This window comes from Oncorhynchus nerka, linkage group LG12 (assembly GCF_034236695.1).
Source record: "Oncorhynchus nerka isolate Pitt River linkage group LG12, Oner_Uvic_2.0, whole genome shotgun sequence".
Lineage (NCBI taxonomy): Eukaryota > Metazoa > Chordata > Actinopteri > Salmoniformes > Salmonidae > Oncorhynchus > Oncorhynchus nerka.
Genome location: NC_088407.1, coordinates 51,440,624 through 51,456,230, shown reverse-complemented (window position 1 = coordinate 51,456,230; position 15,607 = coordinate 51,440,624). Strand labels below are relative to the sequence as shown.

Genomic DNA, 15,607 nt, shown 5'->3' with positions numbered 1-15,607 from the left:
TGTCTCTCTTTCCTCCCTCCTTCAATCTGCCTTGTTGTTCTCCTGGCTCGTGTCCACCCCTCTATCTCACAATTAAGCCTTTCGTAGGCCTGCCAATACCACCACTATTAATATTTTACCCACAACAAGGTAGCAAAGTGGCTATTGAATTCCCATACTCTGCACACACACACACACACACACACACACACACACACACACACACACACACACACACACACACACACACACACACACACACACACACACACACACACACACACACACACACACACACACACACAACTGCCTGTGAGGTGTTGTTTTTGGCCTGATCTGAGACAGCTATTAATAATGGCTTAGGCATCTTAGTGTCATTGCTCTCAAGGCTGCCGCTCGTTCCAGAGCCTGTCTGTGTGTGTGTGTGTGTGTCTGTCTGTGTGTGTGTGTCTGTCTGTGTGTGTCTGTCTGTGTGTGTGTGTCGGTCTGTGTGTGTGTTTCTATTTGTGAGTGTCTGTCTGTGTGTGTGTGTCGGTCTGTGTGTGTCTGTCTGTGTGTGTGTGTCGGTCTGTGTGTGTGTGTCTGTCTGTGTGTGTCTGTCTGTGTGTGTGTGTCGGTCTGTGTGTGTGTTTCTGTTTGTGAGTGTCTGTCTGTGTGTGTGTGTCGGTCTGTGTGTGTCTGTCTGTGTGTGTGTGTCGGTCTGTGTGTGTGTTTCTGTTTGTGAGCGTCTGTGTGGCTGTGTGGTTAACACTTTGCTGGGTGATTGAAGTGACCGTGGAAGCCCCACAAAGGAGGGGAGGAGAGGGAGTGAAGGAGAAGATGGGCGGATTGGAGATAAACCTAATCGATGGACAAGGAGGACGAGGAGGAATCAATCGTATATTATGTTAAGACGATGAAATGTCATTCATTTGTTTTGTCCACAAAATAACCTCCCTTAAATCAAGCTGGTATCAACACATTTTAGCTTGAGGTTCTGCAAAATGATCTCCCAATGGTGTGCAATATTTTAGACAACATTTTCTACAGTGACAGATGGACCTCTCCATTTCTCCATTTCTTCATTCTTTCACATCGGTCTCTTCAGCGAGTACAGGTAGAGCTGCTAGCAGCCTGAGGTTCACAAACCAGCACTTTATCTTTCCTTCAAGGGACTTCCTTTTAAGTATGCCTAGAGATAAGAACACACATCATTTAATTTCCTTTACTGATATAAAATATCTCCCCCCCGCAATCTGGAGGTGAATGGAAGCATCCCTGCTGGGCTGATTCGATTAAGGTGAGCCGGAATGTACCAAAACCCAAGCGGAGGAGGGGGGCAGCAAATCCGACGGCACACATCGCGGTATGGTCTAATATCTTGCCTGCTCTCACAGGTTACAGGCAGCAGGGAAATGTGGAAATGTGTGCGTCTGTGTATGTTTGTCTGTATGTGTGTGGTAAGAAAAAGGCCACGGCAGCAGGAGTGAAGGTGACATTTTGTTTATCTGGAAATGTCACCCTTTCTATTCCTCAGGATACCGTACTGTACGTGTGTGTGAGTGCGTGTGCGCTCATAAAGTCTTACCTTGCCCAGTCCGGGGGTGTCTTTGATCTTGCTGGCAGCCCGTAACAGGCAAGGTGGGGCGGGGGAGGGCCGGTCTGCAGGGTCCCACTGAAGTTGGTGGGGAACAGAGGGGGTCACACACCACTGGGGGGGCTCTGGGCGCTGCTTCTTCTTCTTCGATGATAGGTTCAACTTCTGAGCAGCTCTACAGAAGGAGAAAGAGGGGTGGGGGGGTTCAATTCCAATGTTAACCAATCATCCAACACATCTCGTTACAGTGTTCATCTACTGCTGATTGAAGCGAGTTGGGAGATAACGAGAGAGAGGGTAAAAGACCCACAGAGAGTAAGAGATGGAGAAAGAGAGAGGAGAAGGAAGAGGGAAATATCCCCCCCCGACCTAAGAGCACACAGAGTGATCATGATGTGTAAGGCCTTGTGAGAAATGTGTTCCCACTTAAAAATCCAGCTGTGGAGAGTGGTTAAGTGGACGCCTTCGATGGAGAAAAAAAAACAGTGAAGAAAGTTGTTCCATGCCACCATGACGGCGCTTCCTCCCCAACACCACCACAATTGCGGTAGCTCCGTGTGCCCTGTCCTAATTGCTCGTTCATGTTGCTAATTGGGCCTGGATTACGCGCCCAGCTCACCACATCAATAATGAACACACGCACACACACTTAAGCAGCGACATCTGTAACTGGGAGGGGAACACCATTTCACTGTCCTCACAGACTTCACAGTCTTCTCTTTCCACTCGCTCTTTTCTCTTCCCTGTCTCTCCTCTCCTTTCTCCTTTTAGTCTAAATTACACTATGGTGGCTAGGAAATGTGATGACATTGCTAAAGTTGTCAAATCATTTTTGTAGGAAACAACTTCGTCATCCTGATGACGTCGTCAAATGTACTTCAGACAGATAATAATGTTGTCATTACTCCCAAACGTTGGTCAAAAATACCTAGCAACGCTAACGTTAGCTAGCTAAAATCCGGTGCTCTCCTCCTCTCAATCGTAGCTAGCTAGCTGATGTTATACTACATCGAATGTTAATCTGACGACATCACAATAACCACGTTTCCTTCCACAGTTTTTAATGCGAGTAAAGAGATACCATATAAAATCCTGACAGCTGTGATGGAATCGGGACGTTTTCATAAATGCCAACAGATCAGTTGTTCGTTCGACATGGTGGGATCTTTTGGTGTCTGTAAAATGAATTATGTGAGAAATTGCGGTGGAAGAGGATCAGCATATCAGTCACGCGATGACATCAGACAGTAGGTGTGTGGTCCTTTAACTACGATTCAGGAAAGCACGCACTTTATAAAAGATGAAATAAGATGAAACCATGCACTTTATAAAAGATGAAATAAGATGAAACCATGCACTTTATAAAATATGAAATAAGATGAAACCATGCACTTTATAAAAGATGAAATAAGATGAAACCATGCACTTTATAAAATATGAAATAAGATGAAACCATGCACTTTATAAAATATGAAATAAGATGAAACCATGCACTTTATAAAATATGAAATAAGATGAAACCATGCACTTTATAAAATATGAAATAAGATGAAACCATGCACTTTATAAAATATGAAATAAGATGAAACCATGCACTTTATAAAAGATGAAATAAGATGAAACCATGCACTTTATAAAATATGAAATAAGATGAAACCATGCACTTTATAAAAGATGAAATAAGATGAAACCATGCAGTTTATAAAATATGAAATAAGATGAAACCATGCAGTTTATAAAAGATGAAATAAGATGAAACCATGCAGTTTATAAAAGATGAAATAAGATGAAACCATGCACTTTATAAAATATGAAATAAGATGAAACCATGTAGTTTATAAAAGATGAAATAAGATGAAACCATGCACTTTATAAAATATGAAATAAGATGAAACCATGCACTTTATAAAATATGAAATAAGATGAAACCATGCACTTTATAAAAGATGAAATAAGATGAAACCATGCAGTTTATAAAATATGAAATAAGATGAAACCATGCAGTTTATAAAAGATGAAATAAGATGAAACCATGCAGTTTATAAAAGATGAAATAAGATGAAACCATGCAGTTTATAAAAGATGAAATAAGATGAAACCATGCAGTTTATTAGAGATGAAATAAGATGAAACCACGCAGTTTATAAAAGATGAAATAAGATGAAACCATGCACTTTATAAAAGATGAAATAAGATGAAACTATGCAGTTTATTAGAGATGAAATAAGATGAAACCATGCAGTTTATTAGAGATGAAATAAGATGAAACCAATGCAGTTTATAAAATATGAAATAAGATGAAACCATGCAGTTTATAAAAGATGAAATAAGATGAAACCATGCAGTTTATAAAAGATGAAATAAGATGAAACCATGCAGTTTATAAAAGATGAAATACGTTATGAACTGGACTTCATAGGGTGGTGAAAGTGCGCCGTGATGAGCTTGATGCTCCTTTCCGATAAATGTTGAGGGTCTTATTCTGGTGACATGCTGATCGACGCTCGACTGCCGTTTGACAAATGAAAAGAAACCACACACAGTGGGTCTGTTACCTGGACACAGATTAAGCCTGAGAGGAGACAAACTGAATTCCTATCATGGAGGACTGGCTTGAATTCTGAGGATGACCACAATTTTATTTTCACCATGAGCAAAAGCTATTGATTTTCTACCCAAAGTTGCAAAGAAAATGTTGTGATCCATTTAATTAACAGAAGAGACCAGCAGCATGGATAAAAGGGTGTGGTGGCAGTAGCAGGAACAACGGCATCTAGTGGGCAAAACGTGGTGCTTTCAAACAAATGTATTCGGGAAGTATTCAGATCCCTTGACTTTTTCCACATTTTGTTACGTTACAGTCTTATTCTAAAATTGATTAAATAGTTTGTTCACCTCATCAATCTACACATAATACCCATATTTACAAAGCAAAAACAGGATTTTAGAAATGTTTTCAAATTTATAAACATTTTTAAAAAAAGGAAATACCACATTTACCTAAGAATTCAGACCATTTCCTCAGTACTTTGTTGAAGCGATTGTGCGTGTGTGTTCCCGTGTGCATATGCGTGCACAGGGGTCGCGAGCATTGAACCACTCCTTTTTGGGGGTCGCGGGTCAAAAAGTTTGAGAACCACTGTTCTATGGGACCTGATGTCACCGCCTTCACCATTAACACACATAGGACAGGGACAAATACAGACACGGTTACCGACACGGCCACAAACATGGATATGATTGCAGTTACCAATGGTTACCGACATGATTATGATCACGGTTATGAACAGTTGCCAGTTACCAATGGTTACAGAGAGAAAAAAAATCATTTTCATGGCAGTCTGTCTTATCCACTCAATCTATCAATACCGCCCAAGGTGCTCTTTTCAACTCCACCTTCCTTTATAAATCCCTCCCTACAACTCTCTCTGTTCTATTTCTCAAATGGCTCCCTCTCTCCCTCTACCTCTTCATCTCCAACTGATTGTGTTCTTTCTTTCTCTTTTGGGTGTGTGTTTTTACCCATCAGGCCTAGGGGTTAAATAAATACAGGATTAACCCACTTTGAATGTTATATATTTTTGGGCGGGATCTCTAAGCGATGTTATATCAACTTTTCATGTGTATCTGAGCTCTTGCCGCACTCGCAGGTAGAAATACAGCCGGGAGGACGTAGTATTGTGATAAAGTCGCTCTCACTACACTGGAAGGTAACAGGAAGATGACTTTTAGATCACAAAACCGTGTCACAAGTTTACATACACCTCAGCCAACTACATTTAAACTCAGTTTTTCACAATTCCTTACATTTAATCACAGTAACAATTCCTTGTCATAGGTCAGTTAGGATCACAACTTTATTTGAAGAATGTGAACTGTTAGAATAATACTAGAGAGAATGAGCTTTTATTTCTTTCATCACATTCCCAGTGGGTCAGAAGTTTACATACACTCAATTAGTATTTGGTAGCATTGCCTTTAAATTGTTTAACTTGGGTCCAACATTTCGGGTAGCCTTCCACAAGCTTCCCACAATAAGTGGATTATTTCATTAAGGCTTTACTCAATCACCACCAATCACACACACACACACACACACACACACACACAAACTCAAAGATACCGACGGTCTGCTGTGTTAGTGTGACTTCAGAGAGATGCCTGTATGATGATGAAGAGGAGACGAAGACAACGACACTTCTCGAAGTAGACGAGACAATTAGACTGCTCTGTCTCTCACCCTCTCTCACCTCCCTCTGTCTCGCTCTCTCCCTCCATCTCTCCTCTCTCTCACAGTGCCTCGAGTGTGCTACCGACACAGTCATTTCAGAGAGCAGAGTAGAAAGTCCAACAGCACTGAAGTGACAGAGCTGTCATAGACGGTCTTTTATAATGTGAGTCTCTTTGCAAGTTTATTTTCACACGTGTGTGTAGGTATGTGTAAGAGTGTGTGAATGTTGTCTCAGTTATTATAATGAAGGTATGATGTTATTTTATCTGCAAGGGAGGAGAGGACGATATGTGTGTGTAGGTAGGTGTGTGCGTGTGCCTGTGTGTGAGAGTGCAGGTTACATGTGGTCATCAAACCGCACCACAAGAGGAGGGTGCTGGAATGTTTAGTCTGTTTCAGGGTTCATTCAGGACAGTTGCCACGGTAATTAAAAATATACTTTTTGGGGGGAGCACGTCTGTGTGTGTGTTAGTCCCTGAAGAGTTGACAGAGATCCAGGGAAGTTGTGTGAAGTGCAAAGTGAGATAATTATGGTGACACTCATTAATGAGTGAGAGACTTCTTCTTCTCTCACTCCCTCCTTCCTTTCCATCCCTCCCTTCCTCTCACTGACCAAACCTCCTTAATGATCTGGCAGTGTCTGACAGCCTGAAAAGTTTTCTGAAAGTGCACACACACACACAAACGCACATACACACGCACACAAACAAACGCACAGGCACACACACCTCTCTGTCACATTACTCTGTGTGCACTGAAGCTAATGGTATCCTTGCTGTCCTATATACACTACCATTCAAAAGTTTGGGGTCACTTATAAATGTCCTTGTTTTCAAAAAGAAAAGCACATTTTTTGACCATTAAAATAACATCAAATTGATCAGAAATACAGTGTAGACATTGCTAATGTTGTAAGTTCCTCTTGCTGCTCCATAGGCAAGTACCATACCATACCTTGTAGTGGATGCAAGCTTCGACAGGAAGCCAGTGGAGTGTGTGGATGAGCAGACATGGTGGAGCTTGGGAAGGTTGAACACCAGGCACGCCTGCAGCGTTAAGTTGCAGGGGTTTGATGGCACAAGCGGGGAGCCCAGCCAACACTTAGTAGTAGTCCAGACGGGAGATGACAAGTGTCTGGATTAGGACCTGCAATGCTTCCTGTGTGAGGTAGGGTCTTACTCTATGGATGTTGTAGAGCATGAACCTGCAGGAGCCAGTTACTGCATTGATGCCTGCAGAAAACAACATGGTGTTGTCCAGGGTCACGCCAAGGTTCTTTGCACACCATGATGGAGAGGCCTTGGAGTGAAGGAAGAGCAGCTCTGTCTTGTCAAGGTTGAGCTTGAGGTGGTGGGCCCACCTCCAAGCTGAGATATCTGCCAGGCATGCAGAGATGAGTGTCGCCCCCTGGGTGTTAAACAGGGGAAAGGAGAGAAATAGTTGAGTGTCCTCTGTATAACAGTTATAGGAGAGACCATGTGAGGATATGACGGAGCCTAGTGACTTGGTGTATAGAGAGAAGAAGAGAGGGTCTGGGGGACATCGAAGCAAGCAAGTGAGAGTATGTGATGCAGACACAGATCCTCTCCAGGTCACCTGGTAGGAGCAGCCTGCCAGAAAGGATGCAATCCAAGAGTGTGCAGAGCCTGAGACGCCCAGCCCTGAGAGGGTGGAGAGGAGGATCTGATGGTTCACGGTGTCCAAGGCAAACGATAGATCTAGGAGGATGAGAACAGAGGAGAGAGAGTCAGCTTTGGCAGAGTGGAGAGCCTCCGTGACACAGAGAAGAGCAGTCTCGGTTGAGTGACCCATCTTGAAGCCTGACAGGTTAGGGTCCAGAAGATCGTTCTGAGAGAGATCTCGGTCTGAGACCGTATGTGTTTTGGAAAGAAAAGAAAGAAGGGATAACAGTCTATAATCTTTGACGTCAGAGTGGAGCGGCTCTGGACATTTTGAAGTCAGTGATAAGGGATGAGTTGATGACGGAAGTGAGGAATGGAAGGAGGTCTCCAGCGATGGTCTGAGGAATGGAAGGAGGTCTCCAGCGATGGTCTGAGGAATGGAAGGAGGTCTCCAGCGATGGTCTGAGGAATGGAAGGAGGTCTCCAGCGATGGTCTGAGGAATGGAAGGAGGTCTCCAGCGATGGTCTGAGGAATGGAAGGAGGTCTCCAGCGATGGTCTGAGGAATGGAGGAAGGGATTTGTCAAGCGGGCAGGTTGTTGGGAGGCCAGATGTCACTAGTAGCAGGATTTAATCTGGAGAGGGAGGAGAGAAAGAGGTCAAGGCCCAGTGTGAGTGTGTGAGAGTTAACGAGGAGCAGATGTCCTCCACCTTCTTTTCAAAGTGGTTGACAAAGTCGTCCGCAGAGAGGGAGGAGCGAGGGGGTGGAGAATTCATGATGGAAAATAGGTAGAAAAGAGTTCCCTAGGGTTGGAGGCAGAAGCTTCAAATTTCGAGAGATAGAAAGTGGCTTTAGCAATGGATACAGAGGAAGAGAAGGTAGAGAGGAGGGTGTGAAAGGAGGATAGGTCTTCCAGAAGTTTAGTTTTCCTACATTTTCACTCAGCTGCCAGCAGCCCTGTTCTGTAAGCTCACAATGAGTCACTCAGCCATGGAGCGGGAGGGAGGAAAGGGGACAGTGTGAGTTATAGGAGGTGGAAAGGGAGGAGAGTAGGGTCGAAGAGGCAGAATCAGGGGACAGGAGGGAGAAAGATTTAGCAGAAGGGAGAGATTATAGGATGAGTGTAGTGGGAGACAAACCTTGCCTCGCAAAGCCGCCTGAAACCTAGCCTTGCAAAGCCACCTGATCCCGCAAGCTTACATTAACCCCCCAGAGTCAATATCTGTGCCCCCGCGGTAATCTAATCAGCATAATAAAAACATCCCCATCAAAATCCGTCTGTTTAAACTAGAGATATCTGTATGGGCTGCGTCTCAATCCACCGCATCCACCAATGGCGGCCTTCTGCATCTGCGGTGGAAGGTAGTCGAGCTGCAGTGGTGTTTGTCAGACCATGAGACATCCCCAACATCGGTCTTCTCAAGGGTTGCTGGCCAATGTTGACTCCAATGCTTCCCACAGTTGGGTCAAGTTGGCTGGATGTCCATTGGGTGGTGGACCATTCTTGATACACGCAGGGAACTGTTGAGAGTGAAAAGCCCGGCAGCGTTGCAGTTCTTGGCACAAACCGGTGCGCCTGGCACCTACTACTAGACCCCGTTCAATGTTCAAATGTTTTGTCTTGCCCATGCACCCTCTGAACACACAATCCATGTCTCAATTGTCTCAAGGCTTAAAAATCCTTCTTTAACTTGTTCAACTTGTAGAATTAACAAGTGACATCAATAAAGGATTATAGTTTTCAGAAGACTAAAATATAGCAAAATGTTTTGACATAGAAGCACCGGATTTTCGTTGTTAACAATAAATAAATAAGAAATAATATTCCACCCATGAGGCCAAAGAGCTGCTTTTGGTCTTTGACTGCAGGAAAGGGCTACCCCGTCGCCTCACCTACACTGATTGAAGTGGATTTAACAAGTGACATCAATAAGGGATCACAGCTTTCACCTGGGTTCACCTGGTCATGGAAAGAGCAGGTGTTCTAAATGTTTTGTATACTCAGTGTCTATGGAAGTAGTTTAGCGCCAAAAAGGGGGTTAAAGAGGGGTACGTTTTTAAAAAATGACACCGATTTCTCTTGTATCTCTCGGACAAGGGACAGACACTTTAAAACAAACTTCTTTTTGATACATTTTTGGACAATCTGTTTTTCAATTAATCTGTTATTCAATGCATTTCAATGGGCCAAATTCAACAATGTTTCATCAAATAATTGTTGTATATATTCCTTTATACCTAAAGGGGTCCTAAAACTCTAAATCAAATAGCTAAATGATCCTTGGTATGACCATCTTAAAACAATTCCACATTTTAGTTTAGTAGAAATGTCGGATTCTGAAGTGAGACTGTGAGAGCTTGTTGATATAAACCGAATGAGGTTAGCTACCGTTAGCCCACGCAGTATAACCCCTGGCACTGTTAACAGATGCTGCTGCATTATTCACAACCTTTCGCAGGTGCGTGCGTGTGTGTGCGTGTGTGCGTGTGTGCGTGCGTGCGTGCGTGCGTGTGTGTGTGTGTGTGAGTCTGTGTGTGTGTGTGTGTGTGTGTGTGTGTGTGTGTGTGTGTGTGTGTGTGTGTGTGTGTGTGTGTGAGTCTGTGTGTGTGTACATGTGTGCGTGTGTGCGTGTGTGTGCGTGCGTGCGTGTGTGTGTGTGTGAGTCTGTGTGTGAGTCTGTGTGTGTGAGTCTGTGTGTGTGTGTGTGTGTGTGTGTGTGTGTGTGTGTGTGTGTGTGTGTGTGTGTGTGTGTGTGTGTGTGAGTCTGTGTGTGTGAGTCTGTGTGTGTGTGTGTGTGTGTGTGTGTGTGTGTGTGTGTGTGTGTGTGTGTGTGTGTGTGTGTGTGTGTGTGTGTGTGTGAGTGTGTGTGTGTGTGTGTGTGTGTGTGTGTGTGTGTGTGTGTGTGTGTGTGTGTGTGTGTGTGTGTGTGTGTGTGTGTGTGTACATGTGTGCGTGTGTGTGCATACCTGTGTCTCTCCCTCTCTCTCTCTTGGTGCTATGTGATAACGTGAACAAAACAACAGTAACATCAATTCTTAGAACAACAAAAAGCTCAAGCTAAGCACAGCATTCTACCTGTGCCTTTACGGAAGCATGTCCACTAAAAGAGAACGCTGTTCAGTGCATAATACTGACCTAATACTGACCTAAAGCCCAATTCAGATACAACAGCCGAGATATGCAGTTTTAGAACAAAGTTTGCTTGATCTGAACGGTCTAGTTTTAGAATGTCTCATATTGGTTGCTGGAGTTTCCAAGATTCAACATGTAAAATCTTAGCTAAAGACTTGCGACGAGACGGATCCCATTTGCAAATCGGAGAACAGTGTGCTGATGGTTTGTGTTTAGTCCAGCAGCTAGCTAGCTAGGTATTTTGCTGCAGTTAGCTAGCTTAACTTGCTGATATTAAGTCCTTAAGTGTTCACTCTTCCTGATGCATGCATTTCATGATACTCGTTTGATACACCACCTTGCTACAATGAGTGGCAACTTTATATCAAAGTTGTATTACGTCATTGTAAAGAGGCTCCATTGCCGTGGAAACGGTCTCAACTGCCCGTCTCGTCTTCTTAATCTGAATGCCCCGTCTTTAGTCAGCTGTGACAACACAAAATTTGAAAACTGGCTAGTTTTGTCTCTCCTTATGTCTGCCGCCTATTGTATCTGAACCGGGCTTTAGTCCTTATCTCCTTCCCTCTTTCCCTCTGCTCTCTCTTTCATTGAAATCCCCCCCCCCTTTCTCTTTACCCTCCCCTCTGTCTCTTTTTTAAAATCTTCCAGTAGTTTCATGTCCTCCAGGGGATGTATGTTCAGAAAGTTTCCGATCAGACTGCCTCCTGTCCCAGCCTCGCTACAGCCTCGCTACAGCCTCTGTCCCCCTGACCCAATCACCCCATGGAGCCCCGTCAAAAAGGGTGTCACTGGCCGCTCCTTTGAATAAAACACTCTTCCCATCCCTCCACACCTTCTCTCATCCCTCACTAGCAGCTCTCTCTCCTACCCTCCCTCTCTCCTTCCTTCAGTAATATCTGAAGACTGTCTCTCGAAGAGTAGTGACTAAAACTGCTCCTGGACTCCCAGACAGCCTCCTCTCCTCTCATCTCTGCGGTTGTAGCTAGCATTACCTCCTTGTGCTTTATACCTCTCTTCTCCTCTCTCTTTCCATTGCTCATCATTCTCTAAGGGCTGAACCTCCATACACAGGTAAGATACGTGGTCAACTCACAGGAGACTGCATTAGTCTCCACAAAATCTCTCTCTCTCAGGTACATTTTGACTCTGTGGGTTGACGTGGAGAAACAGTAGCTTCAACAGGACTCTGTAGGGTAGCACCACATTGACTTCAACACATAACCTAGGAGGCTCATGGTTCTCACCCCCTTCCATAGACTTACACAGTAACTATGACAACTTCTGGAGGACGTCCTCCAACTTATCAGAGCTCTTGCAGCATGAACTGACACGTTGTCCACCCAATCAAAGGATCGGAAAATGCAGTGCATAAAATGTGGTGAATGGTTGACTCAAAAAAAAAGAAAGACAATAGTTGAATAGTTTGTAGGAGAAGCAAGAGAGAGCGGGAGAGAGAGAGCTAGCTATATTTGTTGTATTTTTTTTATTTTTACTTTCCCTTAGCTAGTGAATGCAGCAAGCTAGTTTAGCCTACTCGGACACCTGGCTCAAACAAAGAAGGATGCTATGTTAGCTAGCTGGCTATCCAACACTAGAACTTTTCCAAGTCAAGGTAAACTTTTGGTTTAATTAATTTATTGCCACCAAGGCCGTTAAAGTGCTTGCTGACTGTACACTGTACTGCATGATTGTAGCGAGTTTACTAACACATTAGTTCTAGTACATGTAGCTATGTTTACTATGAAGTTAGCTAATACTGATGACAACGATGTAGAGCAGGCTGTGTGTAGCAGTTAGCAGTTATGATATGAAGGTTTAGGCTTGAAAAGTTTTTTTTCGCCTGGTCACAGACAGCTGATGTGTTGTGCACTGAAGTCCAAAAGTGAAGGGAAAAGGTAAGAGGAGAAGAGCGCATGGATGCGAGAAAGAATTATAGCTACAAAGATTAATTGTGGCTGCTATGAAAGTGAACTGTGTTTGCGTGTGATCAGGGGTGTATTCATTCCACAGATTCTGTTGAGAAACTTTCTTAAAAGGAAGCAAATGCAACAAAACGTAGCTAAACATACCTGAATTTGTCCAATATAAACTTTTGTTTGCAACTGTTGGACTAATGATTACACCCTAAATCAGCTCGATGCAGGCAAGGGTGTGCAAGGCGGTATTGAATGTGTCACATCTTGATTACTCAAATTTCTCTCGACCTGTGTACCTACATTGTATACTTTCATTCATAGGCTAGGTTGTAGCAACCACATGATGGGTACAGGGAAAATGTGACTATCATGTAGCAGCCTAAAACTATCGATGGAACATTGAGCTGGGTGAATGGAATATGAATGACAGTCATCCAATATGCTGTAATAGAAATAAGGCCTTGCTCAAAAAAAATGATTTTCCTCCCTCATCTTAAACGGCACCGATCGCCACTGCCTTCAGAGGGTGTGTGTGCAGGCGTGTGTGTGTGTGTGTGTGTGTGCTTGTGTGCTTCTGACTCGGGGCCATACAGGCTGTCCAGTTTAAGCGGAGGGAATGCAGGCGAATAGAAGGAAGAGAGAGAAGGAACAGGAGAGAGAACTTGGCAGCAGCGTTCTGGTTGGAGACCAGGGAGAAGAGTTGAATCCAGCAGTCTGATCTCATTAAGATCACTTCCCAGAGAGAAGAAAAGACAGAAAAAAGCTCCCCTGGATTTTAGTAAAAACATTCAATGTCATGGTGGTAGTTCAGGAAATCAATCTCACATGAGTTAATAATGCCTAGGCCTTTGCTCGGTTGGAAAACACACACACAGAAAGAAAAGCAGAGAGAAAACAAGAGCAGAGGAGAGACGAGAAGAGAGGAAAGGATGACGAGAGCACAGGAGAGGGGAGGGGCAGAGAAGAGCATCTAATCTACCTGTCTCTCTCCATGTGTCTCTACCATGCTCAGAGAACGGTAGAACCTTCCCTCAAGATTACTGAACGACGGAGAGCAAGAAAGAGGCAGGCCTCCATCCCTCACTCAACCTGTCCCCATGGAAACCACCTGGAACAGCCCAGCTCCCCTCCCTAGCAAATGCTCAGACAGGCGCGTGCCTCACACATACACACACGCTGGCACGCACACAAAGCTGCGCGCACTCAACACACACACACAAACACAGCTCGCCTTCGACACATTCGGCAATCTGCCGCTTCACTTGCAATACCAGAACACACATAGCAGACATCATGTCCACACACCTCCGTTACTACTATAGCTGGAGGCATTTTTTGGGGGGTAGGCAGTGCCTTCCTTTCCTTCTATTTGTTTAGAATTGAATCGATTTAACACACATGTTCTATTTCCAGCTCTATGTGGTGCTGAAGGACATTAACCCTATAACCTCTAACCCAGCCTTACAGTATATAAGCTAGTGTTGTCACATTGCTGTCCTCCCTTCTTATGATGATCAGTGACCTCAGAGACAGACATTCTACCGATCTCTTTCTCTCTCTCTCTCTGTCCCCTCTCTCTTTCTCTTTCATTCTGCTGCACATCGATTGACTTAATTCAATCATTCAATCAACATTCCCCTCAACTTCTCCCTCGGAGCTGAGAGCTGAAGATATTCTTTCTCTCTCTCTCTCTCTCTCTCTCTCTCTCTCTCTCTCTCTCTCTCTCTCTCTCTCTCTCTCTCTCTCTCTCTCTCTCTCTCTCTCTCTCTCTCTCTCTCTCTCTCTCTCTCTCTCTCTCTCTCTCTCTCTCAACTTTGTTTTCCTGACTGAAATTATCAGTTTAACCTATAAGACGTAATCAGAACTTCTCAATTGAATCCAAAATGATAAAAGCGAATCAAAATAGAGTGATGCTAGGAGACAGTGTGGCGCTGCGAACTGGTCTTCTGCTCTCTGATGCTAATTCAAATGTATTTTGTTTGGGTGCTGATGCGCAAACACGCACACACAAACACACACATGCGCACACACACACACACACCGTTTTTGTCTGTCTAGGCACTGGTGCTATAATTGCTTAATGAACTATTAGCTGGTAATTAGTGGAGGAGAGAGGCTGGTTATTTGAGGCCAGCAGCCACCTCCTAAGACCGGAGTGACAGGATGAGAGCCTGTCACTCGGGGGGGGGGTTGCAACAGTGCTGGGCATATTCGGCCAGATAAACCCCCCTCAGCCTCGAAAGCACCGGAGAGTAGAGAGCAGCTCTACTGAGAACGTATGGTTTTCTGTTTTCACTAATGACCTTCCACTGACATTGAATAAAGCCTGTGTGTCTATGTCCGCTGACGACTCAACAGTATATAAGTCGCCTACGACAATAAAATCAATAAATGACACCCTTAAGCGAGAGCTTCAGTCTGATTTAGAATGGGTAACTAGCTGTAGGCTAGCGCTACATATCTCAATAACTAAAAGATTCGTTTTTGGGACAAATTACTGGCTCAACTCTAGAACTATTATTGAATAATATTGCGAATGAGCAAGTTGAGGAGACTAAACTGTTGGGTGTAACCCTAGACAGCAAACTGTCATATAGACTCAATGGTTGCTAAAATGGGAAGAGGTCATGACATCTCAGTCGACTAGGCAGGTCCTACAGGCCCTAGTGTTGTCGCGCCTGGACTACTGCCCAGTTGTGTGGTCATGTGTGGCAAAGAAGGACATAGGTAAAGAGCAGCACGTATTGCACTTAGATGTACACAGAGGGCGAATGTCAGTATCATGCATGTCAATCTCTCCTGGGTCAAAGTTGAGGAGAGATTGACTGCATCACTATTGGTCTTTGTGCGAGGTGTTGAAGTTACCGTACTGTCTGTTCAAGTAGTTCGCACACATTTCGGACACTCATCGGCAATGTTCCCTCAAAAAAAATTCAGCACTGAGCTGAGCACAAACTTCAACGATGTGTATTTCTGTGCAACTTCCAGCATTCGTTTACTGTGGACAGATAGATCTGCTTTAAATTACAGTTTTAACAGTGGCCAAGTAGGCTACTGTGGCTATTTGATCATAATGTAAGCCTACCAGAGTGGCCTACCATAAATAACTATGGAGAAAATTAATCCCATAATATTTTTACATGGAAATAG

General features: G+C 44.0%; 1 protein-coding gene across 1 annotated transcript in view; it reads right to left on the bottom strand.

Moving 5' to 3' along the window:
* Nucleotides 1-15,607, bottom strand: part of LOC115138340 (kinesin-like protein KIF26B) — a 177,844-nt gene that overhangs the window by 64,065 nt on the left and 98,172 nt on the right. Inside the window, 3 exon segments of the mRNA XM_029675105.2 lie at nucleotides 1,547-1,605; nucleotides 1,608-1,659; nucleotides 1,661-1,730. Of these exon segments, the coding sequence (XP_029530965.2) occupies nucleotides 1,547-1,605; nucleotides 1,608-1,659; nucleotides 1,661-1,730 (181 nt within the window).